General features: G+C 41.6%; 1 protein-coding gene across 1 annotated transcript in view; it reads left to right on the forward strand.

Moving 5' to 3' along the window:
* The first annotated feature begins 134 nt into the window (after positions 1 to 134).
* Positions 135 to 24,065, forward strand: part of LOC126470012 (DNA polymerase theta-like) — a 347,322-nt gene continuing 323,391 nt past the window's right edge. The window contains exons 1-2 of the mRNA XM_050097913.1: positions 135 to 519; positions 21,132 to 21,243. Coding sequence (XP_049953870.1) covers positions 226 to 519; positions 21,132 to 21,243 — 406 coding nt within the window. The 5' untranslated portion in view covers positions 135 to 225. The remainder of the gene's footprint in view (positions 520 to 21,131; positions 21,244 to 24,065) is intronic.

Genomic DNA, 24,065 nt, shown 5'->3' on the forward strand with positions numbered 1-24,065 from the left:
CTATAAGGAAACCAAGGAGGTTTACTGCATGTCTGAACCTTTGTTTTTCAAAGATATTTGTGTGTCATGGAGGCGCTGAAATTTGAACAAACAGTGCCGTTGGCATATCATCGCGATGACAGTTACGTGTTTTAGCTCTTAATATTTTGCGAGTTTGTAGAACATTTTTACAGAAATCTTTTATGAGATATTGATCGTGATTTTATCTAGTGGTTTTTTGTGTAAATGGAGAGTCCATGTGCCATAAACGGTTTGGAAAGTGCTTCGTTTGGAAATGACACCTTAGCGGCATTATGTCAACTTGAAAGCGACTTGCAACCATGTAGCAGCAAAGGCGTAAATAATAATGCCAGTGACCAGTCGTCGCAAACATTGACGAATGTTTCAGAACATCAAGATGTAAATGCGTCGAAGTATACATCCCCTCACAATAAGACTACCCAGAGCAACATAACATTTCTCAGTACCCAAGAAAAACAGGATCTAAAGTCTTGGGGCCTCCCGGAAGCTGTATTGAAGGTGGATAGTAATTACAGTACTTTAATACTATTTCTGTGGGAAAATATGGGGCGTTCATATGACATATATGCTATTTCACTTAATCCTCTGTCATGCTCCCATATTGAAAACGAGTGTTGTTACGTTTACTGTAGCCCGAGCATTACAGCGATATTGGATTCCTCCCGAATGTGAGGTCAACGCCTTAACGACTGCAATGTCACAGACGGCTGGTCCCATGTGTACACTGCCCTAACGACTGCAATGTCACAGACGGCTGGTCCCATGTGTACACTGCCCTGTAACCACCGTTTTACTCTTCTCGGGGTACACATCAAGGACACCCATTTGTGACCCAGGAACCAAGAACTTGCTATTACGCACCTTTTCCCTGCGGAAAACTGACGCTAGCCCCTGAACATGTTGACTGCCAAGGGACGGGTGGCGGCGCAGCAGAGCTAACTTGTTAAACACGTCACTATTCCCCACCCACGTCTTCCCTCAGACTGTCTAAAAAACTGAGTCAGCGCTCCCACCTGATGACAGAGATGTTGAACTCAGGAGAATGACAAGATATTAGTATCATGTACTGTAAATATCAGCACTATTTTCTTATAAAAACATTGCAGTATTGTAAAGTGACAAGGCGTTGTAGTTATCTCCTTTCATTGTTAACAACTTCCGTGAGCCCTCTAAGTAATCTTTAGTTGTATAGATACATTACTCATGAAGGATGTTTTTGATGCCATTTTTAGACATGTATTTTAGTAATCCTCATCACCTTGAGCGATTTATTATACAATTCTAATCTCTGATGGAAATTTTTTTGTTTGTTTTCCTTTGATATTTTTTAAGTCAAATCTGGCGCTTGTTCCATGATTATGTATAGAACTATCATTGAAATACTTAGTAATGATTTTCCTGATATGTGCAGCAGATTGGTAGACGTACTCAGTTGGTGCAGTAGGGATACCCAGGTTTTTAAACAATTCTTTACCTACAGTGTGCCCAACTACTACTTCTAGATATTACCCTTATAGATCTTTTCTACACTTTTTTTATGCATTTGATCCCCAAAAAAGTGGCCCATAGCTAAGAACAGCTTGCACATAGGAATAGTGTATCACCACAAAAGATTGGCTATTATGAACTGATAAATGAATTCTAAGAGAATAACGTATCAATGGCTTACTTTCTGCAGTATCTGTGTGTGTTCATTCAGTGTTAATCGTTACACAATTCTATAGCGAGGTCATCAGTGTTTAATGCAACAGAGTTGTAATCCCTCTGTATGCTGAAGTGCATACTGTTTGTTTTCTTTCTGTTCTGTATATAGTACATACTGCACCCTTTGTAAACGTCCTTGAGAGTTTCATTTGCCTTCTGTAATAGCAATTCTGGTGTTTTATCGGTAACTATGATGATGCTGTCATCAGCAATGTGAACTTTATCCCATGTCTTATACAATCTGGTTTGTCACTAATACATATAAAGAACAACCAGACCCAATACACTATCCCGAGGAACACCTGTGTTTGTATATTTCTGCACAACTGTTTTACTAATAAGATGTGAACTCTCTCTGCCTTCTGCAACCTGTTTTCCAACTAAAACTGAAACAATTTTTTTACTATATATCTTACAGCCAGTGCTTTTAGCTTTTCTAATAATATATTTTTGGTCAGCTGTGTCAAAAGCTTTGGCAAGTATAAGAATGTCTTTAACACACTCATCCTTGTCAGGAGCTTCTAGCACCACTTTTGTGTGGTCTGTAAATGCCAATATTGTATTTCTTACACTTTAAAAACAGAACTTTTGTTAAACATTTGTATTTATTCATGTAACACAGTAGCGTATCTTTTATGATTTTTTGAGAATGTTGGCAGTGGTGAAATTGTCTTGTAGTTTTACTTTTCTTTAATAAGGGCATAAACTTGTGGGTGCTGTAGTTGCTATGGAAAAATACTTCAATTAAAGGATGCATTTGTTGTGTGTTGTATGTGCTCTGTTCATGCATTGAAAAAAAGAGAGAGGAACCTCATCTACACCAACTGACCCTGATTTCAAACTCTGTTGTGATAAGCATCATTGTTGTGCTTGCTGTGAAAGTCATTCTGGGTGCTAGATGTGTTTTAGGAACATTTTGCTCCATCTTATGTGCAGTACCAGCGAAACTTGCCAATTCTTGAGGATTTTCTGTTTTTCTATCCCCATCTTTAATTTATATGTTATTAAACTTGTGTCTGCTTTTCCAGTTTCTTGTTTTAGGACATCCCACATTAGTTTGCTCCATTATATAGGTTGTTAGTGATGTAAGTGCAGATATTTTTATTGATGACAGGAAAATGTCACATAAGTATTTACTTACTTTGCCAAGTAATAATTATATCTATTATGAGTAACATTTTTTATGTTGGTTATGATCTCCAAGTACACATGGCATAAACAAGCCATTAATGTTTATTTTTCCCTGGGGGGGGTGGATCAAGTTTTGAAGTGTGGACATGTGGCCACAAAATGATAGTCCATTCCGACAGGTGCAGTCTACTTTGTGGTGCATTTAGGACTGCAGAAAACATTAGCTAGTAAATTATATAATGTGTTTGTTGAGAGATTTGGACAGAGAAAAACATCTAAAACACTGAAGTGATTGCATAGTAATTTACCAATTATCACAATTTCTGCACCTATACCCCTAATATTGTGTATGTTATTTTGTCATTGAATGATTTTTTTTTTTTTTTTTTTTTTTTTTTTTTGCAGTAAGCAGAACACTCCTGTACTGATTTATATTTTTTTGTACCCCTGATAGTAATGTAGGAACTGTCTTCTAGTGTAGTGCTTTTGTAAAGAAGTGAGAAATTTAAGTGCCAAGGACCACATCATAATACACACTTCATCCTTCCACTATCCTTGGTTACTGCTGTGGAAGTGCCTACTTTGGGAAATGTATCCTCAAAAATTAATTTAAACAGTGTGGAGAATTTAGAGAAATTAATAGGTACATTATTGTCCATATGAACTTCATTCCAGCTTTGATTTGTCAATGTTCCAGGAAAAGAATGTATTTTACTTTCCAAGGAAATCCTTTCATAAGTTTGCAGTTGTGTAGGCCTTACCAGTTCTGTCCTTAGCTTTATTATCTGACAGTAATGATCAAAAAGGCCAAGATCTCATCTAAATATTTTACAAATTTCCCTGTCGAAAATTATAAGTACTTGGTCTAAGATAATTTTGAAGTTTTTGATACCTGAGTACCAGTGTGTACCATTTATGCCACACCAAAAGTGCTCAACATGTTGAAGTTGTTACCGATTTGACCCTAAACTTCTATTGTGCTAGTTTTGGGGTCTGAATCTCTTTCCACGATTTCATTTAATTTGTGTTGAAGACAGTGGCAGGGATGCTCATGAGGGTGATTGTCCTCCTCCATCCCCTCATTGCACCAACTGTATGGGCAACCACATTGCTTCCATTAGAGATTGCCCTATTTTTAAAGATGAACAAGTTATTCAGGAAATCTGAGAGAAGGAAAAGGTGTCTATCTTTGACGCTTGTAAGTTATTTGCCAGTAGGAAGCCCACTGTGCTCCTAGCGGGCAAATGTAGCACTGTCCTCGCCTCTTCTTGACCAGCTAAGGAGGTGGCCACGCTGACTTGTGATCTCACCTTTATTGACACGGTTGTGAGATCGACCATCCCAAAGATTGCCCGTTCAACCGCCCCACTATCACCCACTCACTCTAAGGCTCAACCTTCATTGGCTCCTGCTAAATCACAGGCCCCAAAATCGGAAGCCCAGACTTCCAAAAAAGAGCCTAGTCATGAAGATTTTTTATGTACCCAGACCTCATAACTATCAACACCTCCTTCATCTCAACACCCTGCATCGAAGAAGGCTCTTAAGAAACAAAGTTCCTCTTCATCTCCGCCACGGCGTGTCTGTTCTACAGCACCACCCAGCGGTAACTACCCTTGGCCGTCTTCTGTGTCGCATGATAAATCCCTGGTGGCTAATCAACCAGCCAATCACTGGTGCCAGGAGCGCCCCCTCCCCCCCCCCCCCCCCTTCCCCAAACAACCTTTGGATCAGGATCTTCTGCCTCTGACTGAATGCCATTCCACGCCATTGGCCACCAGCTCCCAGCAGTCACTGAGTTTATGGCAACCGTGGTGAGTTTTTTTCCATTTTTCGGCCACCCTATGTCAATTATCCATTGTAATATCCATGGAATCTGCTCCAATCGGGATGAACTGTAGATCGTCTTACGATCCTACTCCATGGTCCTTAGGAAACAAAACTACATGCCCATAATTGCTTTGTCTTCCCCCATTTCCAATCAGTCTGGTTTGATCTCCCGTCTGCTGCTGGCGTTCTGACGCACGGGGGACTTATGATTCTTTTCCATGATACTATCCATTATCACCCAATCCACTTACACATTTCCTTCCAAACTGTCACTGTACATCTTTCCCTTTCTGGATTCACAATCTTTGTACCATATACTTTCCATCATCCACACCAATGGCAAGAGCCAATCCCCTTCATCTCCTTGGATAGCTCTCATCCCCCTATTTGCCACTTGGGGACTTCAACGCCCACCACCTGCTTTAGGGACCTCTGCATCCTTGTCTGAGAGGCTCCCTGTTGATTGACCTCTTCCATCACGTGAATCTTGTTTGCCTCAACACTGGGGAATATACATTTTTGTCTGCCTCCACGTCAACCTATTCTCATTTGGACCTTTCAGTCAGTACTATTTGCCTAGCTGGGCACTTTGAATGATACACACTTCAGTGACCATTTTCCCTGTGTCCTTTGACTACAGCGACAACTACCACTTATGTGCCCAAGTTTTCCCAAGCCGATTGGACACTTTTCTCCTCTCTAGCAACATTTGATGACCGTCCATTTCCTAGGATTGATGATCAGGTCACTCATGTTACGGAAGTTATTCTTACAGCTACGGAATGTTCAATACATTGTACCTCCCCTTTGCCTCAGTGTCCCCCAGTTCCTTGGTGGAATGAGGCATGCCATGACGCAATATGCAAACAGAAATGTGCTCTTTGTTTTTCTGCCATCATCCTACCTTGGCCAACTGTATCCGCTTTAAGCAGTTACGTGTGCAATGCCGTCGCATCATATACAATAGCAAGAAGGCAAGCTGGGATTTCTTTACCAGCTCCTTTAACACCTTCATTCCTTCATATGTAGTTTGGAGTCGAATTTGACAATTATCTGGTACGTCTAGTTTTTGCCCGATCTCTGGGCTAACTGTTGCTCAAGATATCTTAGTGGACCTAGTCACAATTTCTAATTCATTGGGTCAACACTTTGCTGAGATTTCGAGCTCTTCTAATTACCCACCAGCCTTTCTCTCAAAGAAACGAGCAATGGAAGTGCGACCTCTTGCTTGTCCTCTCAAAATGATGAAAGTTATAATACTGTTTTTTTTCTGTGTGGGAACTCCTACATGCGCTTTCTTCCTCTCTCTCTCTCTCTCTCTCTCTCTCTCTCTCTCTCTCTCTCTCTCTCTCTCTTCTGCCCCAGGACCGGATGGCATCCACATCCAAATGTTGCTGTATTTATCATACCTTAGTCTGTGTTACCTCCTTCGCCATTATAATCAAATTTGACCTGCAATACCTTTCCCAGAGGATGGCAGAAAGCTATCGTCATTCCTGTTCCAAAACCTGGAAAGGACAAACATCTCCCCTCTAGCTATTGCCCTATCTCTCTCACAAATAGTGTATGTAAGGGTGTTGGAGCGTATGGTAAATGGCTGTTTCGGCTGGTGGCTGGAGTCCTGAAACCTTTTAACAAATGCCCAATGCAGTTGCCGAAAGCATCGATCCGCAATTGACCATCTTGTTGATCTCTCAACAACTTTCTAAGAAATGTCAAACAGTAGCTATATTTTTTGATCTGGAGAGGGCATTCAATACCTGTTGGAGGACAGGCATTTTCCCCACACTGTTTTCGTGGGGCTTTCGAGGTCGAGCACCCTTTTTCATCCATGAAATTATGGCAGAGCGCACATTTAAGGAGTGGGTAAACAGTAGTGTATCCCATACTTTCTCCCAAGAAAATGGGGTGCCCCAGGGCTCTGTGCTAAGTGTTGCACTGTTTGCTACCATCATAAATCCAGTTATGGATTGTCCCCTTCCTGATGTCTCGGGCTCCCTCTTTATCAACGATTTTACAATCTACACACATCAAAAAAAGTTTTGCATCATCCTGGTTCCCAAAACTCCTGGAGCTAGACGTTGACTGTGGATATTGTATCACAGACACAGTCCCTTTGACTATTCAGAGATGTCACTAAACCTGTCCAAAGATGTAAACAACCATGCATGAGCAGCGCCTATTAGACGGAGGGGGTTGGACAGCCGATCAGTTTGAGTCATTCCACCAGGAAGGATGTACATGGCTCATGTTGTCTGTAGTTCAACCATGCCTAGACGATCAATACCACGGTTCGATCATGTCTGCATTGTTACTTTGTGCCAGGAAGAGCCCTCAACAACTGAAGTTTCCAGACATCTCGGAGTGAACCTAAGCGATGTTCGGACACAGAGGAGGTACAGAGAGACAAGAACGGTCATTGACATGCCTCGCTCCGCCCAACGGTTACTACTGCAGTGGATGACCGCTACCTATGGATTATGGCTCGAAGAAACCCTGGCAGCAACGCCACTATGTTGAATAATGCTTTTTGTACAGCCACAGGACATCGTGTTATGACTCAAACTGTGCACAATAGGCTGCATGATGCACGACTTTACTTCCGACATCCATGGTGAGGTCCTTCTTTGCAGCCATGACACCATGCAGCACAATACAGATGGGCCCAAGAACATGCTGAATAGGCCGCTCAGGATTGGCATCACGTTCTCTTCACCGATGAGTGTCACATATGCCTCCAACCAGACAATTGTCAGAGGCATGTTTGTAGGCAACCCGGTCAGGCTGAACGCCTTAGACACACTGTCCAACAATTGCAGCAAGGTGGATATTCCCTGCTGTTTTGGGGTGGCATTATATGGGGCTGTCGTACACTGCTGCTGTTCATGGAAGACTCCGTAATGGCTGTACGATACGTGAATGCCATCCTCCAGCTGATACTGCAGTCATATCGGCAGCATATTGGCATGACATTTGTCTTCATGGACGACAATTCATGGCCCCATCGTGCACATCTTGTGAATGACTTCCTTCAGGATAACGGCATCTCCCGACTAGAGTGGCCAGCATGTTCTACAGACATGAACCGTATTGAACATGCCTGGGATGTATTGAGAAGGGCTGTTTATGGATGATGTGACCCACCAACCATTCTAAGGGATCTACGCCGAATCACTGTTGAGGAGTGGGACAATCTGGACCAACAATGCCTTGATGAACTTGTGGAAGGTGTGCCACGACAAATACAGGCATGAATCAGTGCAAGAGGTACTAGTGTGTACAGCAATCTGGACCACCACCTCTGAAGGTCTCGCTGTATGGTGGTACAATATGCAATGTGTGGTTTTCATGAGCAATGAAAAGGACACAAATGATGTTTGTGTTGATCTCTATTCCAATTTTCTGTACAGGTTCCAGAACTCTCGGAACCGAGGTGATGCAAACTTTTTTGATGTGTGTACTACAGCTGTCAACGTACCAGCCTTCTTGAGCGGCGTCTTCAAGGATGTCTCAATCGCCTCCACTCATTGAGCATTGAACCCAGCTTCCGATTTTCTCCCAGTAAGACAGTCTGTGTAAATTTTGGCATCATACGGAGTTTTATCCACCTTCTATACATCTAGGCTCTATTGACCTTCCCTTTGCTGACATTGCCAAATTCTTGGGACTTACGTTTGACAGAAAACTGTGCTGGTTTACCCATGCTTCATATCTCTCGGCTCGCTGTCTGTGATTCCACAACACCCTCCGTGTTCTGAGCGTTACCTCCTGGGGAATGGACTGAATGGTCCTCCTCCATCTATATTGTGCGTTAGTGCACTCAAAATTGGACTATGGAAGTATAGTTTACTCCTCTGCATACCATCTATTCTTTGGTGTCTAGATTCTGACCACCGCCATGGATTGCATTTAGTGTCTGGAGCTTTTTACACTAGCCCCGTGGAGAGCCTTTACCTCGAGACTGCTGAAGTCCGCTATCCATTTGGCGAACTGTTCTTCTGAGTCGTTGTGCTAGTCATCTGTCTTCCATGCCTGCTCATCTGACCTATGCCCTTTCTTTTGATACCTCCTTGGATTTAGGATATGCAGGCAGCCCTTCCTCTCTACCACCACCAGGGGTCCGCTTCTGTCAACTGCTACATTCATTTTCTTCCAATTTCCTAATACTTCCTTAACAAATGGGGGTACGATGCCACCTTGGCTTTGCCCCCGGACCTGCCTTCTCCATGACCTTTGTCAGCTTCCCAAGGATAGTACGCCCCACTATGGTTTATCATCATGCATTTGCTGCTCTATGTGCAAAAATGAAGGATGTCACGTTTATCTACACTGACGGTTCCGAGACCATCTTTGATGTCGGCAGTCCCTGTATTATTGACAACACCCTATTACGTTTCGGCTTCCCCGCCAGATTTTGCTTTTTACTGCAGAGCTTTACGCTGTTCTCCAGACTGTCCAATACATCCGTCCCTCAGCTCTCTTCGCAAAACCTCCAAACTCTTTATCCCGTCTACCCTCTGATCTACCAGATTCGGAACTGATTCCACATGCTCCACTTCGGAGAATCTCTGTGGCATTCCCCAGGATCCCAAGGCATGTTGGTATACACAGAAATGAGGCAGCCGATATAGCGCCAAAGGCTGCTGTCTCTCTTCCTCGGCCTGCTGTTCACATGGTTTGCTTTGCCGATCTACAGAGCGTTTTATGTCGTCGTGTTGCTCTTTTAGGATGCACACACACTGGTCTGCACTTCAGGATAATAAATTGCGGGACATAAAACCTCTTCCCTGTATTTGGACCTCTTCCTCCCGGCCTCATCGTCGGGAGGAGGTAATTTTAGCTAGGCTCCGGTTGGGCACTGTCTTTTTAGCCATCAACATCTTTTAAGTGCCGATCCTCCCCCGCTTTCTCCCTACTGCTTCCAGTCATTTGAGATGCCTTTTCCTTCAGTGCCCCTATTTTAATCTTCTATGTGCTCGTTTACATCTGTCGCCTGATATATCTTCACTTTTAGCTGATGACGCGTGCTCAGTTGATCACGTCCTTGAGTTTATAAGTGCTAATGAGACGATATTGGTCATTTGAAGCTCTTTTCAGGGAAAACATTCCTCCTTCAATAGCACTTTTCTAAGATTTCCCGCTGTTTTTAGTTTCCCTCTTTCTTGAATTTCACTCCCATTGCTGCTGATTTAAATTCCTATTTTTACCCTTCAGTAAACTACAGAATGTGCGCTTTTGACTGTAGCAGTTTTGTGCCCTAAAACCTGAATAATAATAAAAAAAATTAAGAAATAGGTCGAATGGCATAGAGTGATGTCAAATGGTCTAAATCGGCCTTGATAGACTCGCACAACGCGACATGCACCTGTTGTGCCAAAAGAAAAAGAAGAAGAACAGAGAAAAAGAGGGTGGGCGGACTCTTTCATAGTAATATGGGGCCTGAAAACATGTAGCACAACCTAGCCCAGGGGAAAACAGAGATGAAAACTCTGAGCAGGACGACACCAGTTGCTGATACGGAACTTGAGTGACACTGATTGTACCTAATTGGCAGTGTAGAAACTGAAAGCATTAAATCCATCTAACCTGGAAATGATTGACAACAAGGAAGGTGAAAGGGTGAATAACATATTTGTAGGAGAGAGAAGCGGAAAAGTGACGTAGGATAAGACTGTGCTGTTTATTGCAACTAACCAACTTCCGTGAAATCCACGTGAGGAGAGGGGAGCCCAAGGCCATGTACGTTTGCAAGTTTACTAAAGCCACTGCTGCTCCTGTTTACAATTGCATTTTTATCAATTTATTAAACAGACATAAGTCAATAAATAATTTGTTCAGGGAGACAGTCATTGTAGAGATAGAGTTTATGTCCACTGGTTCTACTATGTCTGCCACGTTTGAAGAGGAGTTACACACTGAAGCAATGTGGCCTTTCTTTTGACACTTGTTGTAAACCACCCAACACTTAAGGCGCACAGAACACTCGTGTTGGACGAAGCAGTACGGGCAAGACGGAATGAGGAGTGGGGCTTTCAGTTACTGCTGTGACATGGCCTGTTGCTGCTGTGGCTGTAATTGATGCTGCCCCATGTGACACTCAGTTGGAGGTTGTACTGCTGCAACAGTTTGCTTATAATCCTGAACACTTGCGGTGTGCTTAAGAGGGGTTGACTGGACAATTTCCTATCCCTCCCCCCATGCAGCAGTCTGATTGCCTGGGGCCAGTGACACTTCAAAGGACTGTGCTATATTGAGCACATCCATATGCGTCAGATTTTCACACTGAAGTGCTTTTTCGGAGACTTCTCTACCTGCGGCTGGACGAATATCATCATCACACGCCACATGACCAGTGTACAATTCATAATGGGTACTAGTGACAGTAGCTCAACCCATGTAATTTTGCAGCCCAGAATTTGTCAGGTAATTCTGGGCAGTTCTGACAACAGTAAAATTCTACATGCACCACAATGGCATGTGTTCTGTCACAGGAATAGATTGTCACAATCTTGCACATTTCATCAAATGATGAGCTGGCTGGTTCTTGCGAAGGCGCAAATTGGCACAACAACTGATACATGCGCAGCAAAAGCCAGGAAAGAAAGAAAGCCCTACACAGGTTTGCGTCGCCCACGGAAAAGTTGGTGCAACTGTGTCTCATAGGAGTCTAATCTTCAGCTGATTCATCATATGCAGGAAAGGGCGACAGTTGCACTGATGGGAGAGTAACATGCTGCGAACACTCAGACACCATTTGATTGAGAGCGATTATGGGAGCCTGACGTTGTTCCGTGAAAGCTTGCTGCTGGGCTATGAGACATTGGAGTATTTTTTGATTGAGACATTTGTCAGGGGACTTGCATCTGACACTGACATGGTGAAGGAAATGTAACCATCACTCGTTGCCAAATTTGTTGTAACAAGAGCAAGCATGATTTATGGAACATAGTTCTTTGTAGAGCAACAGGTAAGATACAGGTTGTGCATAGCACTGAACACATTGACTGGACAACAGTAACACAGCATAAAGAAAAGGCTGAGTGCTAGTTTGTGATTGCTTGAATATTTCTGTTTCTTTGGTTCCTCACCAGAGCATGCCAGGGGGCCGACGCAAGTGCCTCTATAAGCGGACCTGGGAACTGTATCAACGCATGTTCTCTGAAATAACGTGCGTCATTAGTGAAGGTACATCAAACATAGTGACTGGAATCATTGCAATTTGAACCTTATTTTTGTTCTATAACAATTTGAGTAGTTGCATACATAAATTAGAAATAGCCACATGACTGAAAATGGTAAAGGTAGAGATGCTTGTGGTCCTTGGGTTGTGGAAAATTGAGCCATAGCTCAATTGTCCCTAAGCTAAAATTACATTTGTGGGTAAGTTTTGTAGACAAGACATTTTTTCATAAACAGTTTTATAATACTTTTATTACAAAAGCATGTTTGTAAAATAATTTAGGCAATTTCAAAATAATTTAATAACATAATTTGTTGGTAGGTGAGGCTTTTCCATCAGCTTTCACAAACATGAATATTTGAAAAGGCTTTCAAGTTAGTGGTCTTCCTGCACTAAATGAAAATATTTTCACTGATGATGAATTTCTGAGTTCATATGCCACTGACAGGACACTGACAATCACATGTCCCTGTGGAAAGTAGTGGGGCTTCTTCAAATAATCATAAAGATCCTGAGAAATTGAAACTGGTGTGGATGGGCTGACACCAACTGTCACCTTAGGTCCTACACTGATGGTCTGGCCAGAGTTCTCAACAAGTGGAAGCCATTGTTTTGCCAAAAACTTAGACCGTACTCTAAAGCCTTGCCTCGTTTGTTGAAAGGCAGTAGGAAAAGAGCTAAATCGTGTTTAACTTCTGCTTCATAAAAGCTACAAATTCAGAAGTCTCTTTCGGTAAGAGCAGAAAAAAACTTTGGTCTATATAGAAAAAAGTCAAAGCACATCGTCTCCAAAATGAAGAGTTCATCAGAATCATCTGCTATAGAATCTGAAAAAAAAGCACAAGTGCATCCGTTGCACAGAGTAATCAGAGTGACAGTGAAGATGTAATTCTAGACAGGAACTAGAAAGCGAAGCATCAACGACTGATTAGTGGCAATATTAGAGACGAAATATGTGTTAGGTGATTTGCTGAAAAAGGTATTAATATAGGAGAGGAAGGACTGAAATTCAAATTTGCAGAAAGAAGTGCAGACTAAGTTTAAATGGCCTCCAAATGAAAATACAACTGTTACTGATGAAGATCAAATAGAAATGATTCATCAACCTTTCATCATCAATATAGTAAATGGTGTGTGACTAGTTTCACTTTTGTAACTCTTTTTGTAGGACTTTGTGCTTCCTAGAGTTTTAACATTATCATGTTATTGATATGGGATTTTAAGCGCGAAACAAAAATGTTTTGATTACCAAATGTTGGCTTAAGTGTGTTGTTTTCCAGCTCAAGTAGCCCCACTACCTGGATCAAGTATCCCCACCATGGCGATCATTGAGCCATAGTGTAAAGCATTTTTGTAACAATTGCTTTGTGGTTACATGTTTCCCAATTCATGTTTTTAAACTCATAATTTAATGGCAAAAATTTGAGGTTTCTCATGACAGTTTGCTTTGTTTAATCAAGTAGCAGGAAAATGAAAACAATTAAAAACAAAATTTAGGCTCAATTAGCCTCATTCTCTGATGTATATATGCAGAGTGAAGCAACAAATGAGAAACTTGTACCAAAGCTGGAATTTGAATCTAGGTCTCCTGTTCACTAGGCAGATCTGCCAACTCTTACTTCACCCTGGTACACTGGCTTTAAACAATTGCACAGGCTACCCTAGTACACCTCCTTCCACAATCCAAATTCCCATTCATGCCTCAGCCCCTAACTGATAGCATTGCAGAGGATCTCCAGCTGCATTAATATACCACCTTAGCATCAAATGAAACCCAGGCATAGGTGCTTTAATCAAATGAATACCCAGTGGGCTAAGGTTCGAATGGGAATTTGGATTGGGGAGGAAGGTGTTTTACAGTAATCAGTGCAATTGTGCAAAGTCTTTGTGCCGATGTGGTGTAGTCGTTCATGCCTCTGCCTAGTGCCTAGTGAGTAGGAGACTCAGGTTCGAATGCTGGCCTCTGTATAGATTTTCATTCATCACTTAAGTATGCAAATATACATCATAGATGTCTGAGGCTTTTGTGTGTGTGTGTGTGTGTGTGTGTGTGTGTTTGGACATGATATTTCACTAGTAATCAGAATGAGAGAATGACTATATGTTGCTAACCTTATGGCATGTAGTGGCAAAAGCATTTCTCAGTTGCTTCCAGTATCTAGTTCATTTCCCTGATAAACTTTTATGGAAGTCTAGTGCACCCACACCAAACATTTTCAGAATCGCATAAAACTCCATGCACTGGTGCAAGGTGTACATGGATGCACAGCTGGTTCCAGTTGGCAGGAAAATATGGTCAAAGACGGAGCAAACCAAGCTGGTGAATGTAGCATTTACTATGCTGCACTATCATGTACTATCCTCCATGAATGATAGGCCTTGCCATTGATGACATGCCTTGCGGAACTCAGCAATATATATAGCCTCACCACATGGGTGACCACAGCCGAGGGATATCTATTGAGGGTCCAGACGAATGTGTGGTTCCTGAAGAGGGCCAGCAGCCTTTGCAGTAGTTGCAGGAGCAGTGGTCCGGGCTATTCTGACTAAACTGACCTTGTAACATCAACCAAAACAGCCTTGCTGTGCTGGTACTGTAAACAGCTGAAAGCAAGGGAAAATTACAGTTGTAAGTTTTCCCAAGTGTATGCAGCTCTACTGCATGATTAAATGATGATAGCATCCACTTGGGTAAAATATTCTGGAGGTAAAATAGTCCCCATTCGGATCTCTGGCCGGAGACTATTCAGAAGAATGTCATCATCAGGAGAAACAAAACTGGCGTTCTACAGATCGTTGCATTTGAATGGTGGATCCCTCAATTGCGCAGGTTGGTTAGTAAATTTAAAAAGGGAAAGGGATAGATTGAAGTTAGATATAGTGGGAATTAATGGAGTTTGGTGGCAGGAGAACAGGACTTCTGGTTGGGTGAATACTGTTTTATAAATACAAAATCAAATAGGGGTAATGCAGGAGTAGGTTTAATAATGAATAAGAAAATAGGAATGTAAGGAACTTACTATGGATAGCGTAGTGAATGCATTACTGCAGCCAAGATAAACAATGAGTCAACACCCCCTACAGTAGTACAAGTTTATATGACAACTAGCTCCGCAGATGATGAAGAGATTGAAGAAATGTGTGATGAGATAAAATGAATTATTCATGTAGTCAAAGAAAATGAAAGTTTAATTTTGTACATTCTGGAGTTTGATAGCAGGTAAAGGAAGAGGAGGAAAAATAATAGGTGGATATGGACTGGGGGAAAGGAAGAAAGAGGAAGCCGTGTGTTAGAATTTTGCACGGAGCAGAATTTAATCATCGCAAGCATTTGGTTTAAGAATCATGAAAGAAGGTTGTGCATGTGGAAGAGACCTGGAGACACTGGAAGGTTTCAGATTGATTATATTATGGTAAGACAGAGGTCTTTCAGATTTTAAATTGTAAGGCATTTCCAGGGGCAGACGTAGACTCTGACCACAATTCATTAATTATGAGCTGTAGATGAAAACTGAAGAAATTGCAGAAAGATAGGAAAATAAGGAGATGGGACTTAGATGCGTTCAAAGAACCAGGGGTTGTTGGGAGTTTCGAGCATTGAGCAACAATTGATTAGAACAGGGCAAAGATATATGGAAGATGACTATGGTTAGCTTTGAGAGATGAGATAGTGAAGGCAGCAGAGGATCAAATAGGTAAAACGACAAGGCCTAGCAGAAATCCTTGGATAACACAGGAGGTATTGAATTTGACTGATGAAAAGAGAACATATAAAAATGCTACAAATGGGGCAGGTGAAAGGGAATACAAACATCTAAAAAATGAAACTGACATGAAGTGCAAAATGACCAAGCAGGGAGTGGACAAATGTAAGGATTTAGAAGCATAATTCACTAGGAGAAAGGTAGATAAGACCATCAGGAAAATTAAAGAGCCTTTGGAGAAAAGAGAAGCAGTTGTATGGATATTAAAAGCTCAAGTAGAAAACCAAGTGCAAGCAAAGAAGGGAGAGGTGGAAGGATTATATAGAGGGTCTATACAAGATGAACTTGCAGGCAGGTTTATACAAATGAGAGAGGATGTAGATGAAGAGGAGATGGGAGACATGATGTTCAAGATGTATGAGAGAGGTCAAATACCCTCAAATTTAGAAGAGAACAGGTGCAAATATTACAAAACTATTAGGGTAATAAGTCGTGGTTGCAAAATACGAACAGAAATTCCTTACAGAAGAATGAAAAAACTAGTAGAAGCTAACCTCAGGAAAGATCAGAGAAACGGGGGAATGTGAGGCAATACTGACCTTACGACTTAACGTAGAAGATAGGTTAAAGAAAGCCAAACATACATTTACAGTTTTTGTAGGCATAGAGAAAGCTTATGACAGTGTTGACAGGAATACTCTCTCTGAAATTCTGAAGGTAGCATGGGTAAAATACAGGGAGCGAAAGGTTATTTACAGGTTGTACAGAGTGTACGAGTTGAGGGGCATGAAAGTGATGGAGAGGGGAGTGAGACATGTTATGCAAGCAGTAAAGGAAACGAAAGAAGTATTTGGAATAGGAATTATAGTTCAGTGAATAAAAACTTTGGGGTTTGCCAATGATATTGTAATTCTGTCAGACACACCAGAGGACATGGAGAGCAGTTGAGCAGGCTCCTGAAAGGAGGATATAAGATGAACTTCAGCAAAAGCAAAACGGAAAGGGTCATTCAAAGTAGTTGATAAGTTTTGTTGTTTGGGCAGCAAAATAACAGATGATGGCTGAACTAGAAATGATATAAAATGTAGCTTGGCAATGGCAAGAAAAGTGATTCTGAAGAAATGAAATTTGTTAACATCAAATACAGAGTTAGGTGTTAGGAAGTCTGTTCTGAAAATATTTGCATGGAGCTGTAGTCACATACGGAAGTGAAACATGGACAATAAACAATTTAGACAAGAAGAGAATATAAGCTTTTGAAATGTGGTGCTATAGAAGGAAGCTGGAGGTTAGGTGGGTACATCACATACCTAATGAGGTAGTGCTGAATATAATTGGGGAAAAAAGAAAATTGTGGCACAAGCTAACTACCAGAAGAGATCAATTAAAAGGACGTATTTTGAGACATCAAGGAATCACCAGTTTAGTAAGGAGGGAAGTGTGTGGGCTAAAATTGTAGAGGGAGACAGATGAATATAGTAAGCAGATTCCATAGAGTGTAAGTTGCAGCAGTTATTTGGAAATGAAAAGGCTTGTATAGAGTGATTTGGGATGGAGATATGCACCAAACCGATCTTCAGACTGAAGACCAAAATAACTACTGCTATCGTGTAAAACAGAAAAGGAGAAATAGTTGATAATGGGTAAACACAGTATTAAGAAGTATGGAAATGCAAGGAAAAATTGATACCTCACCTATAACCAGTGCAACTCTTCTTGTTGGTTTCTAACACCCTGTAATGTTATTTTTCAACTCAAACCTGATTGACATGTTTTTGTCAATGATTGAGTCAAAAGCTGCATTCTTGTTTCCATTTATGTAATATGTATGGTGTTTTTGTTTGAGATCCATACCAGATGATGGTTTGTAACTGAAACTGGTAGCGTAATAAAATAACTAAATGCAGTTTTGTGTTATGAATTTTGTGAAACATATTTGCTCTGTTGACAACTGCTGAAGAAAATGTTTGCAAAATTAAGCTTTTCAGTTAATTTCTTGAGGACAATAATGGATAGTTCGAAAAATTTTTATGTGATGTCATTTGTGGACATTGGGCATCTTTTGACAATGATTGAATCTGCATTATGGAGGGACAAAAAATATAGGAATGCTGTATCTTGCAAGCAGAGGTTCTAAACATCCAAGTAGAGTATATTGGTGAGTTTGCATGGTTCTCACAGATGTGCCCAAATATTTTGTGAAAGTATTACTCTTCATGTTCTTGTATAAAAGTATTCTGTGCAAGAATTGCAATTGTTTTAAATTGTTGAGGTTAGTGGATAAAGATATTATTATTGGTTATGTTCCATCATGAATTCGAAAAGACATAAGGGGCAATCGAAATGTTTCCATTTGAAGGCCTTACAGTCCAGAATTGGTATGCTAATCAGGCAAAATCACTATGAGCATTGGGGCAATCGTCCCATTGACACGCCAGGTTGAAGATACCCATTTTGCAAAACACTGTGTCCTGCTGCATGAAGTAGTCCATAACTGCCTGCTGCACATCCTCATTAAACAGGAATCACTGACCCTTCAAGACATTGTTTAAGGGACCAAAGACATGATAATTGCATGAGGAGAGATCAGGACTGTAGGGAGAGTGCTGAAGTGTCTTCCACTTGAGTTGGTGTCCTCCCAGATCGACCAGCCATTTTTTATACAGTCTCAAGCAGCTCGGACCTTGGCACACCATTCCAAAACAGTGTTTTTCGACAGAAGGGCTGCCCCATAACATTCTTGTTTCCCCATTGGATATTTACTGGTATTTGTCCTTTGGCAGCCAGGGGGGGGGGGGGGGGGGGGAACAAAAAAAAAAAAACAGCATTTTGGTCCTGTTTGAATGCATTTGGTAATGAAGTCGTCATAGTTCATGTTTCTGCATTTACTGGACAAACGTCAGAAAGACATGAATGCTACAATAATGCCTTGTCTACATGTTGGTGCTTATTTACCCACATCGGAGTCTTGTTACATTGCATATACACTGCAGCAATACACTCAAATGGAAACTTCTTGATCGTCCATTATATAAAATATCCACCAAGCAGTGGTAGGAGAACACACATATGAAAAAAGGTTCTATGCTGGCCTCCGTGGCCGAGTGGCTCTAGGCGCTTTAGTCCGGAACTGCGCAACTGCTGCAATTGCAGGTTCGAATCCTGCCTTGGGCATGGATGTGTGTGATGTCCTTAGATTAGTTAGGTTTAAGTAGTTCTAAGTTCTAGGGAACTGATGACCTCAGCTGTTAAGTTCCATAGTGCTCAGAGCCATTTGAACCAAAGGTTTTATGTATGCAAGCTTTCGGAGTCAGTGGCTGCTCCTTCTGGCAGAGGGGTTGAAGGGGAAGGAGGAACGGTGGAGGAAAAGGACCAGAGTGGTTTAGGAAAAGGGGCAGAGTTTGGAAAGGTCATGCAGAACACCAAATCAGGGGAGAGCTACCAGACGGAATGAGAATAATGAGAATGAAAGACTGATTGTTAGGGACTGCACTGGACAAGATTTGAAAACATGAGAGCATAAAGTGGAAGAAAGGGTGATATGCAAGACAAATTACTCCTAAAACATTGTGCACAGATTAATAAAAGTGAAAAGCTTAGTAAACAAGTAAAGTAAAGCTAAGTAAAAGAAGTGAAAAGCTATGTCATAGATGTGGGAGGGGCATGGCGAAAAATAGGTAGGTCAAAAAATGAAAGATGTAGAACACTGAAACAGAGTGAAGAAAGGAGGCTGGCTTATTAAAATTCCTGGAATATCTATTTACATTCTCCCAATTAAATCTCACATGGTCGTATTCCAAATCCCATTCACTTTCCTTGATGTTGATCTTATCCTCACCACTTCTGTCCACATTAAACTCACTAATAAACAACCATACTTATATTGTGACAGTTGTCATTCTGTCCATGTCAAATGTTTCCTCCCTTATGGTCTTGGCATTTGAGGTAAACATATTTGTTCGGAAGCAGACTCTTTACGGCAGTATACTACCAGTCTCACCTCTACCCTGACTGGATGTAACTACCCCACCAGCCTAGTTCAAAAGCATATTTACTGGACCATCACATCCAATCTTGGTATTGCTGATCCCTCCAAAAAACAGCTATGGAGTACATCATATGTCACTCAGTGTTATCCTGGTCTTGAATGTATTAATCAGCTACTTCGACAAGGCTATGACTTCCTAAAATCATGCCCTGATATGAGGTCCATTCTATCTGAGACTTTGCCCACCACACCTAGAATAGTGTTTCTGTGCCCCCCCCCCCCCCTCCAATCTCCACAATATGTTGGTCAGATCCTATGCTCCTTCTGCACCCATCTCCCTACCCTATGGCTACAAGCCCTGTGACTGCCTGTGCTGCAAGACTTGCCCTGTGCACCCTCCTACCACCACCGACACCAGGCCTGTTACTGATAAAACATATACTGTCCAAGGGAGAGCCACCTGTGAAACAACACGTCATATACCAACTGTTATGAAAACCTTGTTTGGCCTTTTACATCAGCATGACTTCCACCAAGTTATCAATTAGGATGAATGGGCATAGGCAGAGGATATATACCAGCAACACACAATATGATGTTGCATAGCAAGCTCTACAAGAAGCCACTTATGACCTCGGTGCCTGCTTCACCACAAGTGCCATCTGAATTCTTCCCCCGACACCAATTTTTCACAACTCTGCAGGTGGGAACTACTGCCACAACATGTCCTCGATTCTCGCTACCCACGTGGCTGTAATTTACATAAATTTGTTCTGTCTCAGTCCGCAGCTAGTGGTCGTGCGGTAGCATTCTCGCTTCCCGCGCCCGGGTTCGATTCCCGGCGGGGTCAGGGGTTTTCTCTGCCTCGTGATGACTGGGTGTTGTGTGATGTCCTTAGGTTAGTTAGGTTTAAGTAGTTCTAAGTTCTAGGGGACTGATAACCATAGACGTTAAGTCCCATAGTGCTCAGAGCCATTTGAACCATTTTTGTTCTGTCTCAGCATTTCTTCACAGTAACTACTTCTATCATCACTTTGTTTTAGTTTTGTACATCTTTAATTATCTGACGTGTCTATTTTTTGCCGTCCCCTATTACATACAATTCACTTAGCTTTTCACTCTTATTAACTGATGCATGATGTTTTAGCAGTAATCACTGTCTTACATATTACACTGTCTTCCACCTTTAAACTCTCAGATTTTCAAATCTCATCCACTGCAGTCCCCAACAATCAATCTTTTCTTCTCATCCCATCTGATAAGTCTCCCTTGACCCGGGTTTCTGGATGACATTTCCTAAGCTCTACCCATTTTCCTAAACCTCATCAGTCCTTTTCTTTTACCCCTCTTCCTTCCCTTTCAATACTTCTGCCTGAGGAAGGCACCTCTGTCTTCGAAAGCTTGCATATGTAAAATCTTTTTTGTGTGTGTTCTCCTGCTGCCACTTGCTGAGTAGATTTTTATCTATCCTATTACATTATATTGTCAAAAATTCATTATTTTTGTTGTTGTGTATCAATATAGTGTAATTGCTAGGTTAATTCTTGCTTTACAGGATATTTTTCTGTTGCAGGAGTATCATTCAGCTGGAGTAAAATCAATGTTCTCCTGGCAAGTAGAGTGCTTATGCAGTCCAAATGTTCTAGATGGAGGGAATCTTGTCTATTCAGCTCCAACATCAGCTGGTGAGAGATTGACAGTTAAATAACAAATTATTATAAATTAGCTGTATATCACAAGCTGTTTATATTTAAACTCATGTGTTGAATCGAATAGGATTTAAATAGTATCAGTTAATCACTACAATGAACAGCACACATATAAGATTCTGAGAGACACCTTCATGCAACAAGTTTAAATTTGGCCAGCATTAAAAGTCAAACATTAGGTGAAGCAGTAAAAGAAAACATGGTACAAGAATGTTGTGGTGGTTGTTATTTGAATATGATAATATATGAGTGTTGTTGTTGTTGTGGTCTTCAGTTCTGAGACTGGTTTGATGCAGCTCTCCATGCTACTCTATCCTGTGCAAGCTTTTTCATCTCCCAGTACCTACTGCAACCTACATCCTTCTGAATCTGCTTAGTGTATTCATCTCTTGGTCTCCCTCTACGATTTTTACCCTCCACGCTGCCCTCCAATACTAAATTGGTGATCCCTTGATGCCTCAGAACATGTCCTACCAACCGATCCCTTCTTCTGGTCAAGTTGTGCCACAAACTTCTCTTCTCCCCAATCCTATTCAATACTTCCTCATTAGTTATGTGATCTACCCATCTAATCTTCAGCATTCTTCTGTAGCACCACATTTCGAAAGCTTCTATTCTCTTCTTGTCCAAACTATTTATCGTCCATGTTTCACTTCCATACATGGCTACACTCCATACGAATACTTTCAGAAATGACTTCCTGACACTTAAATCAATACTGGATGTTAACAAATTTCTCTTCTTCAGAAACGCTTTCCTTGCCATTGCCAGCCTACATTTTATATCCTCTCTACTTCGACCATCATCAGTTATTTTGCTCCCCAAATAGCAAAACTCCTTTACTACTTTAAGTGCCTCATTTCCTAATCTAATTCCCTCAGCATCACCCGACTTAATTAGACTACATTCCATTATCCTTGTTTTGCTTTTGTTGATGTTCATCTTATATCCTCCTTTCAAGACACTGTCCATTCCATTCAACTGCTCTTCGAAGTCCTTTGCTGTCTCTGACAGAATTACAATGTCATCTGCAAACCTCAAAGTTTTTATTTCTTCTCCATAAATTTTAATACCTACTCCGAATTTTTCTTTTGTTTCCTTTACTGCTTGCTCAATATACAGATTGAACAACATCGGGGAGAGGCTACAACCCTGTCTTACTCCCTTCCCAACCACTGCTTCCCTTTCATGTCCCTCGACTCTTATAACTGCCATCTGGTTTCTGTACAAATTGTAAATAGCCTTTCGCTCCCTGTATTTTACCCCTGCCACCTTTAGAATTTGAAAGAGAGTATTCCAGTCAACATTGTCAAAAGCTTTCTCTAAGTCTACAAATGCTAGAAACGTAGGTTTGCCTTTCCTTAATCTTTCTTCTAAGATAAGTCGTAAGGTCAGTATTGCCTCACGTGTTCCAGTGTTTCTACGGAATCCAAACTGATCTTCCCCGAGGTTGGCTTCTACTAGTTTTTCCATTCGTCTATAAAGAATTCGTGTTAGTATTTTGCAGCTGTATATGAGTACTCTTTTTATAACCACAGTATGCTAAGGTCGGTGGAAATCTGTAAGAGGATGGCTACTGTTTTCCCAATGAATTACAATATGCTGTTTAGCTTGGCCAGTTGTGTGTCCCCTTCAGAACTGAAAAGACCAATAAGTGGATGCTGTATGTACAGGGTGTTTCAAAAATGACCGGTATATTTGAAACAGCAATAAAAACTAAACGAGCAGCGATAGAAATACACCGTTTGTTGCAATATGCTTGGGAGAACAGTACATTTTCAGGCGGACAAACTTTCGAAATTACAGTAGTTACAATTTTCAACAACAGATGGCGCTGCAAGTGATGTGAAAGATATAGAAGACAATGCAGTCTGTGGGTGCGCCATTCTGTACGTCATCTTTCTGCTGTAAGCGTGTGCTGTTCACAACGTGCAAGTGTGCTGTAGACAACATGGTTTATTCCTTAGAACAGAGGATTTTTCTGGTGTTGGAATTCCACCGCCTAGAACACAGTGTTGTCGCAACAAGACGAAGTTTTCAACGGAGGTTTAATGTAACCAAAGGACCGAAAAGCGATACAATGAAGGATCTGTTTGAAAAATTTCAACGGAGTGGGAACGTGACGGATGAACGTGCTGGAAAGGTAGGGCGACCGCGTACGGCAACCACAGAGGGCAACGCGCAGCTAGTGCAGCAGGTGATCCAACAGCGGCCTCGGGTTTCCGTTCGCCGTGTTGCAGTTGCGGTCCAAATGACGCCAACGTCCACGTATCGTCTCATGCGCCAGAGTTTACATCTCTATCCATACAAAATTCAAACGCGGCAACCCCTCAGCGCCGCTACCATTGCTGCATGAGAGACATTCGCTAACGATATAGTGCACAGGATTGATGACGGCGATATGCATGTGGCAGCATTTGGTTTATTGACGAAGCTTATTTTTACCTGGACGGCTTCGTCAATAAACAGAACTGGCGCATATGGGGAACCGAAAAGCCCCATGTTGCAGTCCCATCGTCCCTGCATCCTCAAAAAGTACTTGTCTGGGCCGCCATTTCTTCCAAAGGAATCATTGGCCCATTTTTCAGATCCGAAACGATTACTGCATCACGCTATCTGGACATTCTTCGTGAATTTGTGGCGGTACAAACTGCCTTAGACGACACTGCGAACACCTCGTGGTTTATGCAAGATGGTGCCCGGCCACATCGCACGACCGACGTCTTTAATTTCCTGAATGAATATTTCGATGATCGTGTGATTGCTTTGGGCTATCTGAAACATATAGGAGGCGGCGT

Source organism: Schistocerca serialis, chromosome 1, assembly GCF_023864345.2.
Source record: "Schistocerca serialis cubense isolate TAMUIC-IGC-003099 chromosome 1, iqSchSeri2.2, whole genome shotgun sequence".
Taxonomy (NCBI): domain Eukaryota; kingdom Metazoa; phylum Arthropoda; class Insecta; order Orthoptera; family Acrididae; genus Schistocerca; species Schistocerca serialis.